The 16,055-nt window shown below is 40.5% G+C and overlaps 1 protein-coding gene across 3 annotated transcripts in view; it reads right to left on the reverse strand.

Annotated features, from left to right (window-relative positions):
* Positions 1-14,687, reverse strand: part of LOC147026816 (aromatic-L-amino-acid decarboxylase-like) — an 88,230-nt gene extending 73,543 nt beyond the window's left edge. The window contains exons 1-2 of one of the 3 annotated variants that reach the window (XM_085882621.1): positions 14,511-14,655; positions 7,947-8,056 (exon numbers count right to left, since the gene is read on the reverse strand). Coding sequence is in view for 1 of the 3 variants with exons in the window: in XM_085882619.1 (XP_085738745.1) it covers positions 6,658-6,776 (119 nt within the window). In the remaining 2 variants the exon portion in view is untranslated. Of the gene's footprint in view, positions 1-6,657; positions 7,017-7,946; positions 8,057-14,510 lie in introns of those variants that run through there. The other 2 variants (XM_085882620.1, XM_085882619.1) reach the window with 2 other exon arrangements.
* Positions 14,688-16,055: the final 1,368 nt, after the last annotated feature.

Genomic DNA, 16,055 nt, shown 5'->3' on the forward strand with positions numbered 1-16,055 from the left:
AGTGAGATGAAAAAATGATTGGGGGTATTACAGAAAATAACTCAACCCACCGAGGAGGAAAACAAAGAATTGACAAGTCTATTTGCAATATTTTCGACAAGACTATTGACATCGGCAAGATATTCATTTGAATTCAAGTTTTTAATTTTTTTCTTAAATAAATGGAGGAGAGAGTGAAGATATTTCTAAGGATTCTTTATGTTTTAAAAATTAAGATTCAAATGTGCATGCTGGAAACTAAAAAGGTTTTTGCACTCTGCAGGAATTTTTCTCATAAATAAATGAGTTATTGTCTCAAATGTAAAAAGAAAACTAATACTAAAAATATTTCATATATCAAAAGTAAAAATAACAGGGTTGTACAAAAAGGTATATGTTCGGTGTGTGGTTCAAAAGAAAAATCAATTTATCTCCAAACACAAACTCGGAGGAGATATACATAAGTTTTTATCAGGAAGTAAATTTACAACTACTGGAATACCAGGGGAATTGCATCTACCAGGGTATTCTTTCTGTGGTCCAGGCACAAACTTGGATAAAAGATTAGATGAGGCAGACAATCCTAAATCATGGAGTGAACCCATCAAGAGAGTTGATGAAGTGTGCATGAGACACGATATTGATTATGGGAATACCACAACTTTGGAAGAAAAGCATGAAGCCGATAGAGAAATGTTGTTTAATTTGTCTCTGATACAAAATCCAACCTTGAGAGAAAAAGTTGATCGGTTCATCATGAAGAAGATGATCAGTGCTAAATTGAAACTTTGACTTGGAAATTCAAAAAATTTATAGGCTCTAATGATGTCATTAAGACTGAAGAGCAATTAGCTGATGAATTACATAAACCAATATTCACAAAGTTTCAGAGAAGGAAGGTTTATTCCAAGGAAGTTGATTATATCTGGTCCACTGATTTGATTGAACTCAATAATGATAAGGGGTACAAGTATGCTTTAACCGTTATTGATTTGAGGAGTCGATACGCATGGGTTGTCCCTTTAAAAAACAAAACAGGTAATACTCTTATGTTAGCCTTTCAACAGATATTTAATAAAAGTAAGAGAAAACCTAAAAAAAATTGTGGACTGATGAGGGTAGAGAGTTTTATAACAAGACATTTATGAATTTTCTAAAAAATATCAGTATTACATTATACAGTACCTTTAATGAAGGAAAGGCCGTTGTTGTTGAACGTTTTAATCGTACCTTAAAAGAGAGACTATATAAAAAAATTCACACAACTCGGTTCACAACAATGGTCATCTTTTATTCAGAATATTGTGGATAAGTATAATGACACGATTCACACGTCAACGAATATGAAACCATCAGAAACATTTACAAAATTAAAATATGAAAGAGATTAATGTCAGAAAACCTAAGTTCAAAGTTGGTGATATCGTAAGAATATATAGGTGGAAATCTCATTTTGAAAAAGGTTATATTAAACGATGGACAAACAAACTTTTTTAAATTGTTTATGTAATAGATACGGTTCCTTGGACTTATAAGATATATGATTTAGAAGGGGAAGAGATTTTAGGTTCATTTTATTCACAAGAATTACAAAAGACAAAGATAAATTGAAATTTTTTTTGACTCCACCCACAAAAACCCCTGTTCCAACAAACCCCTGTCCCAACAAACCCCTGTCCCAACAAACCCCTGTCCCAACAAACCCCTGTTCCAACAAACCCAACATTATTAAACACCATATCGCAGGTAGTACATTTTCTATCATGTCCTAGTAGCATATGCTTCTTCAGATTAAAAATACTACTAAATGTTTTATTACAGATTTTACAATGTCTTAATTGTTTTCTCTTGACTGGTGTATGAATTTTAGAATCCATTTATTAACCAATAATTTCACTATAATTTTATGCTTAAACTAAATGTTTTTTTCCATAAAAAAACAACAATTATTAAGCAATTTACGCTCTCTTTTAGCTGAAGGATGCTTCATTAGAGCAAGACATTCCTTTAAAATTGGTAATGATTCCTTTATTTTTTCACTCGATTTTGGCTTTAAAAAGGCCTCTATAAATGACATCATTATTTTAACAATAGACTCTAAAACTAGTATAATCATTACCATAGTTTATATTTTCAGTTATTATTTCAATATAATAAAAGGTTGTTTCAAAATCACTTTCAAACTTATCTAGATTTGGTTTATCTGGAACATTTTCTAGTTCAGCTTCAAGTTGTTTGATAGACATTTTAAGAGAGTCCATTTATTAGTAATTTTTTTACTTAAAACTAAATGCTTGATTCACCCATAATATTAATCAATTTACGTTTAACTTCCTCAATTTCTATTAAATTAAAGTTTATTTTATTATAATCATCCCTATTTATAATTGACCTCAATCTCATTATTCCTCTTACACCCTTCTTATGAATATCCTTATCAGTCTGAAAATTATTAAAAAAATACACCATTCTGATCAAGGGTCTTATCAATCTTTGAATCAGACTCTAGATTAAGTTTTTCAATAATCTCAATAGCAAGTGGTGATACTCTAGCAAAAACAACTTTCACACTAGTTTTAAAAACATATGCTGTTCCTTCAAACTCAATATCAGATGAATAATTAGAAATAACATCTATCCAAAAGTTAGAATGTTTTCCTTTTCTTAGTTTGACTTATTTTACATATTCCCTCTTTTCACTTGAAATCTCTTGGAATCGTTGTAATGTGTCTGAAAACATCTTTATTTAGTGTTAAACAATACTCTATTTTAACTAAAAATTTAACCCTTAAATATGGAGAATAAACTAACTCTCTGCAAGTTTTGTGACAGATAAGCCTTTATTGTTTATAAATATTCTTCTTTGTGTTTAAATTGTGAATCAGAAACAATAGATGATAAGAGAAAGTTTAATAAGGAAAAGGAGTATCTTAAAAAATATAAAGATTCAAATGTTTTATTTTTAAATTTTTTAGATGGGGATTATTGTGCAAAGAAAATTAAACTTTTGAAGGAATTTGAGAATGAACAAATCTTTATAGGTTCAATGAGTGAGCTAAACAATATGCATTGGTTAATTAAAAAAATTGTCCACCCATCCATACAAGCTCCACCCGCACATTCACTCATCCACCCATCTATTCACCCATCCACATCAAACCTCATCCACATAAACCCGACCCAACGACCCCATGTCCCAACGACAATGACCCCCTGCCCACACAAACCCCTGCCCACACAAACCCCTGCCCCAACCCCTGCCTACACAAACCCCTGCCCCAACCCCTGCCTACACAAACCCCTGCTCCAACCCCTGCCCACACAAATCCTTGCCCCAACCCCTGCCCACACAAACCCCTGCCCCACACACAACATGTTTATTTAATTTAAAAAAAAGTTTCCCTAGGTTAAAAGGGGAGACAAATAAATATACCTTGGGATAAAAAGGGGCTTTATTTTTAGGGAAAAAAAATATGAATCGCTGAAAATCCTCCATTCATTTGCATGGGGAAAAGTGAGCCAGAATCAGTATATTCACCCTACTCACTGGGTTTATAATTTTACCTCTCAAGGGGGGAGGGCAGGGAAAGGGGAGGAGATGGTAGGGATTGGCGAATTTGTAAAATGCGTGTGTCATTTGGTTAAACTCCTAAAATCCAGGCTCACTCCTCCTATCGACTCATTTGCTCCTCTTTTCTCTCACCTGTGGAACCATCTTTCTCATCCTGTTTGAACTCATGCTTTCGTCTAGGGCTTCAACGTGGCTGTTCACATAGAGTGCATTACCCCTTCGCCATGTTTGGTCTCTGCACCAGCTGTGGTTGTAGTTGAGCAGTTGACAAGGGAGGTCATACACTCGACAATATACATTGTATGAAGGAGCCTGACAGGATGGTGCAGAAATAGCACTTTTACCTTTGAGCTATCCAATTTGGGTTTGATTCCCGACCTGACTAAAAACTGTCAGATTGGTGCTTTGCAGACAGGGTATTGCATCACAATGTACGCCATCCTATTGATAGATGTTAAGCTAGGTGTCCTGTCTGCAAGCGTTGAACTCCCATGGTCCTGCTAAATCTCACAATGTGTATGGCGAAGAACAGGCAAGTTTTCACCGGCACTCTGAAAAATATTACAAAGCCAAATGTCAGGCCTGGCCAGCTAGTGCACAAAGGGATTGAGCCAAAATTGTTCGCTGGCTGACTGCACAAGAAGATTGGAATAATTGTGGCTGTTAACAACGTAGTTGTGGATTTGTGTATGCAAGAGGTAGATGGCTCCTTCATGAGTTTCCTCTTTGTCTAAAGATTTTCAACCAGCTTTGATCTTTGCATTTCGATTAAGGAGACCAGGAATGGTACTGTGGGAGTCCAAAAGTTTTTTCCCCAGAATATTTTTAATGCCATCAGGAAGCTCAACCATCGCTGAGAAGAGTGTGGGATACGGGCTCAAAGCTACCCATCAAAGGTCGAACGGGTGCTCGAATTTCGTTTCGTGCTCAGGGAAGAAAACTTTGAAGGAAACCATTTTTGACTTTCACTCGTATTACGATCATGAGGTTCTGCAAACAGATTGGTCTTCAAGATCTCGAAGGCCCCTGAGTGGAGGGCAAATTGATGCTCCTGGTCATATTACAGCTGCAATGTCTTGAATTTTATCGCCAAACAAAAACAACACAACATAATTTTAGATGTATCCTGCCCATTTAAAGACCGTTTTCTGGCTTCCCTGGAAGCAAACAAACAAATCATGTGAAGTCAATTTCCTGAAGCACATCAGAGATTGAAAAATCGTTCTCAACTGAAGCATATACAACGACGACTACTACTACCACTGTCCTAATTATTTCCACCTGCTTAAGGAGATGACCAGGGAACATTTTACACCCAAGTCTTTCACTAACCTACTGGCCAAGCCTACCATTCGACTGAAGCTGATTTGAGCAGGAATTTGCATTTCTTTCAGGGTGCCGGCGATAACTCACCAACTCTTTGTGAAAGACGCCATGGGATGTTCAGCATCCCCAAACGACCTGTGCTGTCAGATGGGTCCTCTTGCTTCACATCCATCCAATAAATGGCACGCACATTGGTGCCTCACCTTGCATGTGGAACACGAGGATGATAGTTTATAGCTGGATCGAAGTTCAAACTCAGGTTAGGCAGCTTGGAGGAGAGTGTGCACATCTCTCTATGCTCTCCTGCCAGGTGTGTGTGTGTGTGTGTGTGTGTGTGTGTGTGTGTGTGTGTGTGTGTGTGTGTGTGTGTGTGTGTGTGTGTGTGTGTGTGTGTGTGTGTGTGTGTGTGTGTGTGTGCGCGTGTGTGCGTGCGTGCGTGCGTGCGCGCGCGCAGGGCTGCTGTGGGGTCCTGACTGCGTGACCAGTTTTCCCATGCTGCTTTGAGCTTTACCAGACTCCGTGGCATAATAGTTTGAGCATTTGCTCAGTCTGGGAGGTCAGAGTTTCGAACATCGGCCAAATCACACCGAAGACTAAAAGTGGTACCTGCTGCTTCCTTACCTGACGTTCAGCATTTGAAAAGGCTAGAGCATGGACAAACAACCATAGGTTAGGAATCATACCGCAGGATTCGATGGGTGTATTTGCCTTCTCTGCCATTAAAGTTCCTCGTAAGGGATTCGTATGTTTATTACCCCGCATGTGTGAAGCGAAAAGCAGGGGTAAGCAATTGATTCAATTTATCTGTCTGTCTGTCTGTCTGTCTGTCTACAGATGTCAGTCTGTAATCGAGGGACTACTGAATTTCAATTGAATTTTATATTTCACACACTGTAGAACATAAATCGGATCACGAACCTCCAGTTTAGTGGTACTTTGGGTCTGAATTTAGCAAATTGTACAGAATCTCGTCCCGATCGTACGTGCCCACAGAGGAGTTCGGTAATTGTTCATCTGACCTTTCTGGCAGTCATACAAAATTGACTATTCAAACAAAAAAATAATCGACAGTCAAACAAAATTGACCAACTACTTTCGGGATGTCATAACAGATACAAACAACAGGCATGAAAAACGAGCACCTTTTAAATAAGGTGGTGTAAAAGACGCTGCATTAACCTCAGCAAACTTCTGACGGAAATTTCACTTAACGTTCTGCGTTTGAAAAGTTTTTGTTACAGCCTTTACAACCTTCATTTTTATTTCAATTGAAATAAATACTTGAACACAAATCACCTTCCTGGCATTCCTCCAAACCTGTAGTTTAGCAGTACTTAATTATGACATCACGACCAATCAAATTTGGCGCTTGCGCTCTCAGCGTTGGCGAATATCGAGACTCAGACCAAATCGCGGTTCGGGGGAAATGTAGATCGTGCTCGGAAACGCAAAGCAAGAGTTTAAAAGATACTTCCCATGTCGTTTTTAAAATTTTTTTTTACCATGACTGCATGGGGTAAAGTGTTCTAGGAACGCTCCAGTTATGATAGAGTATTTATTTATATCCCTGGCATTATGTCTATCCTTGAAAGGTACAAGTTGATGTCTCCACATAATTCATCTAACCTCGAATATAAATAAACAAGAACCATGTTAATTTCTCACCCAGTTACTACATTTAAAACACAGCCTCCAGTTTAAGTAATCCGAAATTTGGTTTTTTTTCTTTGCTGAGTAACTACATCAGCATTTCAAGATCCCATCGCGACCCGCAGACATACCTCTCGAGTTCAGGTTCCGTGACAAGTAGCCACGCTGCAGTCGCCCACGAGTCAGAGATGCAGTGGAGGTTCCTCGTCGGTTTGGGGCGGAGAAAGAGGGAGGAATTGAAGCACCGCATGGTGGGTGCGGCTATGAGTCAGAGATCAAACGGTGTATTTGATGTGAGTGGTGCTTTCAATCTGTCATGTCCTGTGCCTCGTGTTTCAGGTGGTCGTGCTTGTTCCAAAGGTTTTGTACAGATCCCTCGATCACCGTCTGTTTACTACTCGGAGGGTAACTCTGAAAATGCGTTTACTCTGAAGTGTAGAAGAAGAGGGTTGGTAAGATATCTTATTACAGGTATACACACCCGGACAAGCAGTTTCGCCTGGGTTTGAAACCTGACACAGCTATAAACCGTCATCCTGGTGTTTCGCATCCAGGGAGAGGAATCGATGTCTTAGAAGGCAACAGTAAACAACCCGGCATAACCAAACTACCCGACATGATCTTTGAACAGCAATTATTCCGCAGCAGCAATGCTATCGGGAATAGTGCATGGCACATTGATAATGTTGATGATGACACAACAAACGAGAACAGCACTCGGTGGAGCTCATACCTCCACCAGGCTGAACAGTTTATGCTTTGTATCCCACTGATAGACCGGGTCTGGATTCAGACCTGAACCAAAATCGAATCAGCTTGTTCTTGTCACCGAACCAACACATCCACCTTATTTTGTCATAATCTGTCTACTGTACAATTTTTTGAGATATTGTGCAAAATATCATTTGTGGCCAGATATCTTTATGGTGAAGAATCATTTTAGAAATTAGAAATTGTCGGATTCTTCACCAAAATCTAATCAATTCATCCTTTTCACACACCCAACCTGTCCACCAAGTTTCGTCCGAATCCGTCCACAACCTTTTCATATATCCTGTTCACAGACAAACAAACAGGGGTGAAAACATAACCTCCATCCATCCTAGGTGGAGCAGGTAAAAAGTATGATGCAGAATTGTAAAGCGCAATCGCAACAAAACAATGTAAAGTTTTTATTGATTAAAAAAGGCAGAGACATTAATTTCCACGAAAGAGAATGAGCCAATACAAACAAGTTAACGTCCATTTATCTTGACATGTCCTGTTAGCTCTTTTGTCTTTTCAATCAAACACCTGCTTGGACATCGAGTTGCAATTAAACTCCTTGGACCTAAATTTATTTATTTTGAAAATAACCGAGTTATTCACCAATTCACAAGCACATGAGGTCTAATGGTCGTTGGTGGTGGAGGCTCATTACTTTTATCAGGGCGCTCACGAGAAGTCATGAAGTGCTTCTTAGCGAAGAATTGATCGTGAACCAGGACCAGTCGTCACTTTATTCCAGGATGTGGTTCATTGCACCCCGCACTAGCCAGGGAATCAAACACAAGCAAGGAAGGTGATGTGAAATGGCTTTATTCACACTATCATTCGTTCATTCATTATTTTTTATTATCCATTTGAAACATGGATTTTTGAAACATGGATGAATTAGGGACAAATGATAGTCTGAAACGACAGCACAAGTAGAACACGAAGGTGAATACCTGAACGATTAAAACAAAAACAAACATGAAGTGGGTGTGATGGGTCTGATAGTATCTTGTGAACCTTCCACCCAGCGTGTTTCTCATACAAAGTACAAAGGGAGGGAATGTTTCTCCATACCACATGCAAGGTAATCTTTCTGGGTCTTTCCACTCTGACAAATCACCAAATGGACATATCACATTGAGAGGAAGGACACTTTGTGTCAAAGATTGATAGAAAAGAACCAAAATGATATTATCGACATGAAACTCTTTCAATTTCCTTAAAAAGTCCAATCTTTGACTTGTTTTACAGGCCAACACTTGGGAATTATTGATCCATTTCAATTTGTTATCGATAACTCTGTCCCAATACTTGTCCTCAGAAACTTGTTCCATGCTATGGTCATGAATCATCAGTAATGGTCACCTTTAAAGTGGTGAAAAAACAACAAATATTTCCTTTGTGTTGTTGACACTTATAACTATTGACATCACACCAGTTTACAAACTTATGATCTTCATTCAAATATTCAACACAACCCTGTGGGGCACCTGCACTCAAAACCCTGATGTGTGATCCCATATTATTACATGTCACCCATTGTGGTCTCTCTGTAAGAAAACTGTGAATTAATCTTGAAAGTCTTGGTATGACATCTAATTTCAGTAACTTGTCAAGTAATATGTGTGTTCCAATGGTAATGAAGGCACGAGGGAAATCAATAAATACTGATCTTACAAAAGACTTGAGAGTATTGTTACATGTCAACCTCAGGGCATTGCAACGAGTGCACCGATAACCTGGAGGGTATCACGGCAGAAAATAAATAAAGACACTGATGTGCCCCAAATGTTCTTTTAAGGGTGAAACCAGCATACAACAGGAAACAGAAGGGTAACTTTATAAGGGATATTTATTAATTCCTATTGTCTACCTCAAGCCCAATAATACGAATTAAATGTAACACTTAATGACTTTCCGAAGAATGCCCAAATTATATAAGTGCAAATGTCAGACAACAATGCAGATACTCTTTGCACCAAATGATAAAAAAATTTGGCAGATCAACTAAAATAGTAAAGCAGTACTGAGGACATTCAAATGGAGTTTGTTCTTGACAAATGTGCTAAATGCACATTTTTACAAGGAAAAACAAAAGGAACAGACATCTCAATCGAGCAAAGTACAACAATACAGGAACTAGAAAATGAAGCATCCTACAAATACCTTGGGAGAGAAGAAGGCCCACCAAGTACAACACCAAAAATGCATAAAATAGTCATCAAAGAGTACCTACGCAAACCCGGCCAAAAGAAATGTCAAAATTTTGTCTCATGTTTTGCTTACCCCTCGGTGACCTGCCAATGGCATCTTGTGCGCCAAACTCAATATCTCATTACATTGCGGTTGCGTAACCACAATTTGATAATGTACCTTTCATTAATCATTTGCTGATTCATCAGGCAGTCTCCATTTCCTTATTAAGACACCATCTTTCTTGAAGTAACAAACTGGGACTTTGGTAACATCCTCTTCCATGAGGACTCCTGTAACTAGAAGTCTGAGCTCAACATCTTTCATTTGCTCTTCTATAAGTCTTTGTCATGTGAGACTAGACTGTTCTCATGCCTTCCCAGACTTCTCTGATTCGTTACCACATTTGTCTTCTGGTCCAAGAAGATGACTACCACTAGTTTCAATAGCATCAAAGTCATAACTGACCTGGCTCATAAAAGTATCCTCTGAAGTGTGCATGGGTTCAGAGTCCAAATCCTTTTTCACTCTACACTCTTCAGAGCACTTCATAGACTTGGAGTGAGTCACAACACATGACGGAAAAAAATATCAGGAATCTCCTGTTCTCGCTGCTCTGTGTTACTTTCAGCACTCGGCTCTTCCACCAGCTGCAGGTTAACCGAGACTCCACTACCTGCTCAGTCTTTTCCGGAAATATAAGCAACTCCTATGGGAAGAGTTGACTGAAAAGCTGCAGTAACACGTCCTGACACCAACTTAGACTTAAGGTGAACGACCTGAAGAGGTGCATTAAAAGTGTCAAACTTGGCATGTGAGTTTTCTGGAAGAACTTAAAGGAAGGGTCCATTTCCCTGACTTGGTTTACTGTCAGTCCCTTGGTGTTTTTTGTTTGGAAAACCTGGTTTGTGGAGATACAATTTGTGAGTCAGAGCTAGAGATGTCAACAAGTCACAAGTCAAGTCTCAAGTCTTTGAGGGCAAGTCTTAAGTCAAGTCTCAAGTCACCATCATATTATTTCAATATGTGTAAAGTCCCACATTTACTTTTAACTTAGTTCGAATACAAGCGATCAAGGAATTAAGACACAGGACTTCGTTTATTGCAATGTATTGTTTCGGTTCTCGGAACCACATGCATCCAACAAAGACAGTTATCCCAAGACAGTTATTCCATTATTATACATGTTGATGGTCCCTTCCCTTTTGTCTAGGGGCATGTGTTGTGATGATCTCATAGCTAGGTTTGCTTACATCATTTCTTCTTCATTTCGTCTCTTCTCTTCTTTTCTGATTATTCCTGAAGTAAATCTGTGCCACGTGCGCCTTCGCTGTGAGATGGGTCCTCGCGGAGGACAGCACGTGCGGCGCCGCTGCGAGGAAACGATGACGTGCGAGCATTAACAGCACAGAGCCCCCGTTCCCAAGCGAGTCCTCAAACCCAACGTGTGTGGCGAGTCATCCAGCGCGCTTGGCAGTTCGGGATTATCGACTCGAGCTTCCGATGATCTGGGGAAGATTGCCGGTTCCATTAAAAAGGCATACGAATGAATATCTCTTAAGAGGGTGCACGAATGGTGTTTTTCACCACACAGGAAACACAGCCAGCACGACGCCAACGCTACACGAAGTGCGTACGGAGGCTGATAAAGACAACTCCATGCCACGTTGGGCGGGATGCAAGTGTGCGAAGTAAAAGCGGCGAGTTCCTTTTCAACCAAATATCTGACACATATTGGTGTTCGCCCCACGCACACGCCAGCAGAGTGGTGCAGACGTGAGCACTGGCCACGTGTGTAATGGCCAAACCACGCGCACTGTATGGAATGTGTTCGAATGCAGACATGTACACCGCTCACGACTTTGTTATCGTACAAAGCAGGGCACGAATGCATCGCTCATGACTTTGTATCATATTTTTCTCAATATCTGACACATATCGGTGTTCGCTCCACGCACATACGAGCAGAATCGGGCGAACGCGAGCACTGACCACGTGGGCCATGGCGGATCCGCGTGTACTGCGTGAAACATGCATGGATTTATACATAACAAGGTACCTTCGGCCCTCGCTGGCAGCAGCAGATTCCCCACGGATGGTGAACGTCTTCTCGTCTCTATGGCCAGCGAAGCTGCGATCGAGCAGGGGAATGTTGTACAGTGTGGGCCACGTTGGTGCACGCAGAGCGAGCGCATTGATCAGCGCTGGTCGGATGCCCGAGCGGGCATGCGGGACCTTCGGCCGGTCATCAGGGCACGGCCCGGGGGTTTTTGCAGGACGATTCGCATGCCAAGTTTGGTGTGGGTGGTTCGTGTCATGTATTGGGGTTGGAGCAGAATATTTGGGCTGTCTGGGATGACCTTGCTGGAAATGGAGTGTTGCGGTTTCCGGCCAAAGTTTGCAGGTCACGTGAGGGGTCGGGGCCAATCAGAGCGCCCGATTCAGGTGATAACGCTTCGCTTCGGGGTGGCCCCCTACCCCGCGCTGCAAGTCCTTTAAAGGTCGGAGCGGTCCCTCCACCATTCTCGCTCTCGTCTTTCTGCCAGACATCGCCACGACCCGCCTCCTGCTGCCTGGACTCCGCCTCCTCATCTCCGCCCACACAACATTGACCCCACCCGCCTACCTGGTCCTGCCTACCACTCCATCCACGCACTCTGGACTCCGCCCCTTCTTCACTCAAGCCCCTCCTTCACACCCACGGTCTCCACATGCACTGCTGAAGCCAGAGACGACGCGCCAGCTGTCGGGTACTGCACCACGGAGCATTTCCCCACCCCCCTGAAACGTATTGGTGGCGCGTTCGTGCAATCAAGTACAAAGGTACTGAGATCGTAGCCTCAACTCCTCTCCCTTCTTGTTTCAATACTTTCTCTTCGTCGGGTTTTGTGTGTGTGTGTGTGTGTGTGTGTGTGTGTGTGTGTGTGTGTGTGTGTGTGTGTGTGTGTGTGTGTGTGTGTGTGTGTGTGTGTGTGTGTGTGTGTGTGTCCTGGCACCGGTCTACTTAAGTAAGACTGCAGAAAAGCGTTATTGTTATCATGATTATTGTTATTATTTTCGCGTTAAGTCTGCTCTGTGTCCCCTTTTGTAAGTTTCTTGTAAATAAATCATTATTTGTAATGTTCCCAGCTCGTTTTTGTGGTTTCTTTCATTGATCCAGCATGGTCCGAATCCTAGCTTAGCCGGAACTTTATTCCCAATGATCCGTTCCTTTTAGCCGATATGTCGTTGGCAGTGTCGCTCGGCTGCATCTGATCCGGTAGAGTGATCCGGTTCAGACAAGGCATACCGAGGGCATATTCCCCTGTAATTAAATCACGTGATTAATTAGGTAACCCGATTAACGCATAGACGGGAGGACCCTAGGTCACGTGGTTGAGTTATTGGTGTCCACGGTCGGTGAAGCGACCCACCGCATCACGGAATTATCCGTGTGCGACAGCCTACAAATCCAGGGAGTCTGGTGGGAGCCGAGATAGCTTCCCTCCCCCCCCCCCGGGTGGTCTTCTCACCCGACACCCGGCCCGCAACAGTATTTTTCTGTAAAGCTGTTTAACTCGAGTTTTTTTTTGCCTTTTATTGTTGTCAACTTGGACATTATTGTTGACATTTTATTTGTCAACTTGGACATTTTTTGCCTTTTATTGGACATTTTTTGCTTTGTTCCTTTTAACAGTGGACATTTTTTTGCCTTGTTCCCTCTGAGCAAAAATAAATTTATGTTAAATTTACTCCTCATAGTGAGTGTATAGTACCTATTACAATATAGTACATGAGACGAGTCAGTAACCTCAACTTCTATTTAAATTGTTTACATGTAGAACCAAAGCATTAAATGTGGAACGGGAAAGGAGATTATAATAACTTACTCTTATTGTACATTTATTATGGACGTTAAAATTAAACGTTTAATCAGGAAGGGGTGGAACATTGTGGAACTAGCAACGGGGCAGGACGCTGGGGAAGCAGAAAGAGGGTGGGACAATGGGGAAAATGAAACCTATAACTTATGAACTTCATTTGTTGTCGTGATATAATTTACAATTATTGACGATGTTTAAATAATCCTGGTCAAATGTCATTTAAATCATCACAAAATCATTTTATCTGGTCAGGACATGCACACGGCTAAGCTTCTCTGATTTGACATGAAATTCGTTGACATGGTTTGAATGAAGTTGTGCTTCCAATATTGGAAGGATTGCTGCTTGACATCTGGACATGGTGTGCTCTGTGCTGTAAGGAGAGTGGACACTCCCTTTAACCTAATGGAGAGTGGTATGCTACCTGGTAGCCGTGAGCTCTGGCCTGCTGAACATGCACAATATACACGGACAAGGTAAATGTCATCATTGACCGAACCTTTCCCGCTGCTGACTGAAAATAATTTACCATATACTTTAAACCCCATTTTAATTCAATACTGTATTTCTTCAACGATTATTTTCAGAACATTGTGCTCAAGTCATTATATACTAAAATCGCATGTAAGTTGCAAACAAGTCACAAGTCCCCAGACACCAAGTCCGAGTCTCAAGTCAATTTTGTCAAGTCATGAGTCGCCGACTCGAGTCCCCAAATCTGGTCAGAGCATAATCGTCAGCTATAATTGCTGCAGTGTGCAACTCCTCTACCTTTCGTTCATCTAAATGTGTTCTCGTGTCATAATACACACATTGCTTAAACTCTTCCACCAAAATCAACTGCTTTAATCTGTCAAAGTCTTTCTCAATTTCCTTGGAAGTACACCACCTGTCCAAAAAAAGTCTCTTTCTTCTGAGCAAATTCCACATGTGTTTCACCATCTTTTTTTTTCTGCACTGCCTGAACTTCTGCATATACACCTCTGGAACCAGTGCATAGGCTTTAAGAATTGCTGTTTTTACCTTGTCATTTTGTAAACACAGGTCAGTTGGTAAAGCAGAGTAAATATCCTGAGCTTTGCCTACAAAAATACTTTGCAATGACATATTCCAGGACTCCTTAGGCCAATCCAAGGTTTGTGCCACTTTTTCAAAATGAAGAAAGTACTCACATGTCTGGTAATGTCCCAACACTTTTGACTGGTCGACTGAGAAAACTGGGAAGATGCGGTCGTATTTCCACTCTGTATTTCTAATCCCTTAGTTTAAACTCTTCCTGAACCTCCAGCTCTTTCACCTTACATTCCCTTTCTTGCTCTTGGCTCCACATCTCCAGTTCTGTTAATTATTGCAGGTCCATTTGTCACACGTCAATACCATACTTCCAGACTTCTCATCCATTAACAATTGGAATGCTGATTCATCCAAATGCTTCTCCTCAACTACATAAATGATTTACCACTGACTAACATCAAGGTTACATTACTTAGCCAACTTCAAAAACTCAGATTCACGTAACGTACAAAGTTGTTCCTCATCTGGTAACTCAACAGACTTCTTTATATCAAATACCATAATGATTGTTGGTTTCACTTGGTTTCTTCAAATCAATTTATTATTATTGGTAATTTGGTATCAGATCCTAGATGAGCCCCTAATTCCTTGGGGTATGATTCTCACTTCGGCTGCAAGAGGTCCCAGGTTGAAATCCCGGACAAGCCCCAAATTTCTGTTGCATGTCGACTTCACGACACTGCAGTGAGTGCACCAGTAATATAACCAGGAGGGTGTCACGGCAGAAAATAAATAAAGACACTGATGTGTTTCGAGTGTTGTTTTGAGGATAAAACCAACATTCAACAGCAATGAAAAGGGTAATTTTATAAGGAATATTGATTAATCCCTCCTGTCGACCTTAAGCACAATAAAACAAATAATATGTAACACTTAATGACTTTCCTTAGAATCCCCAAATTATATAACTACAAACATTCCACACAACATTACAGATATAAGTTAACTCAGGACTCTTGATGTGGAAACTAAGCTCAAGCAAGCAGTTTGTACAGTAAACCCAAGCATTAGTCTGTGGGCTTATGTAAAAAAAGCAAAATTTTGGGTAGATTCTTGGCCCCCGTGTTTAAACACATCTATCAACCTCACTGATTCAGAAAAAAAGGGTGCCAGTTTTTCCATTAGCTTTTTTGGGCCTCCATTTTGAATTTCAAAATGGTTGCTGTTTTTACCCTATATGTCTGATTTTTCGGTATTTAACGTTATTTTGAACATATAATTCAAAGTGTGTGCAAATAGAGTTTGGGTACCAAATGCATTGTAGTTGAGACAACTGTTCATCTGAACTCTGTTTGCTTGGATATCAACAGGTTTGATGTTAATGTCAAATATTGGTATGAATGTAACACTTATTACTGGTATCTGACGAATATTTTCTGCTTGCAATATGATGCATATCCACTGTGAACCAAATAACTTACTGCTTTATTTCAGAAGACCAAAAATGCACAGTGGACATCCATCCCATCCTATAAAATACTTAAGGCATTGAAATTTATGGCAAATTGGTAATTTCACTTATGGTTATGATTCCAGATTAACCATGGCATCCTGTGGAGAACCATCATGTAAGAAGCGTGTAACTGAACCTTCCATTGACTTTCAAATCTGCTTGTTGTGTCAAGGAGACAAGTTCACTGACA

Source organism: Eptatretus burgeri, chromosome 5 (genome assembly GCF_056783735.1).
Source record: "Eptatretus burgeri isolate ZD-2024b chromosome 5, Ebu_testis_v1, whole genome shotgun sequence".
Taxonomy (NCBI): domain Eukaryota; kingdom Metazoa; phylum Chordata; class Myxini; order Myxiniformes; family Myxinidae; genus Eptatretus; species Eptatretus burgeri.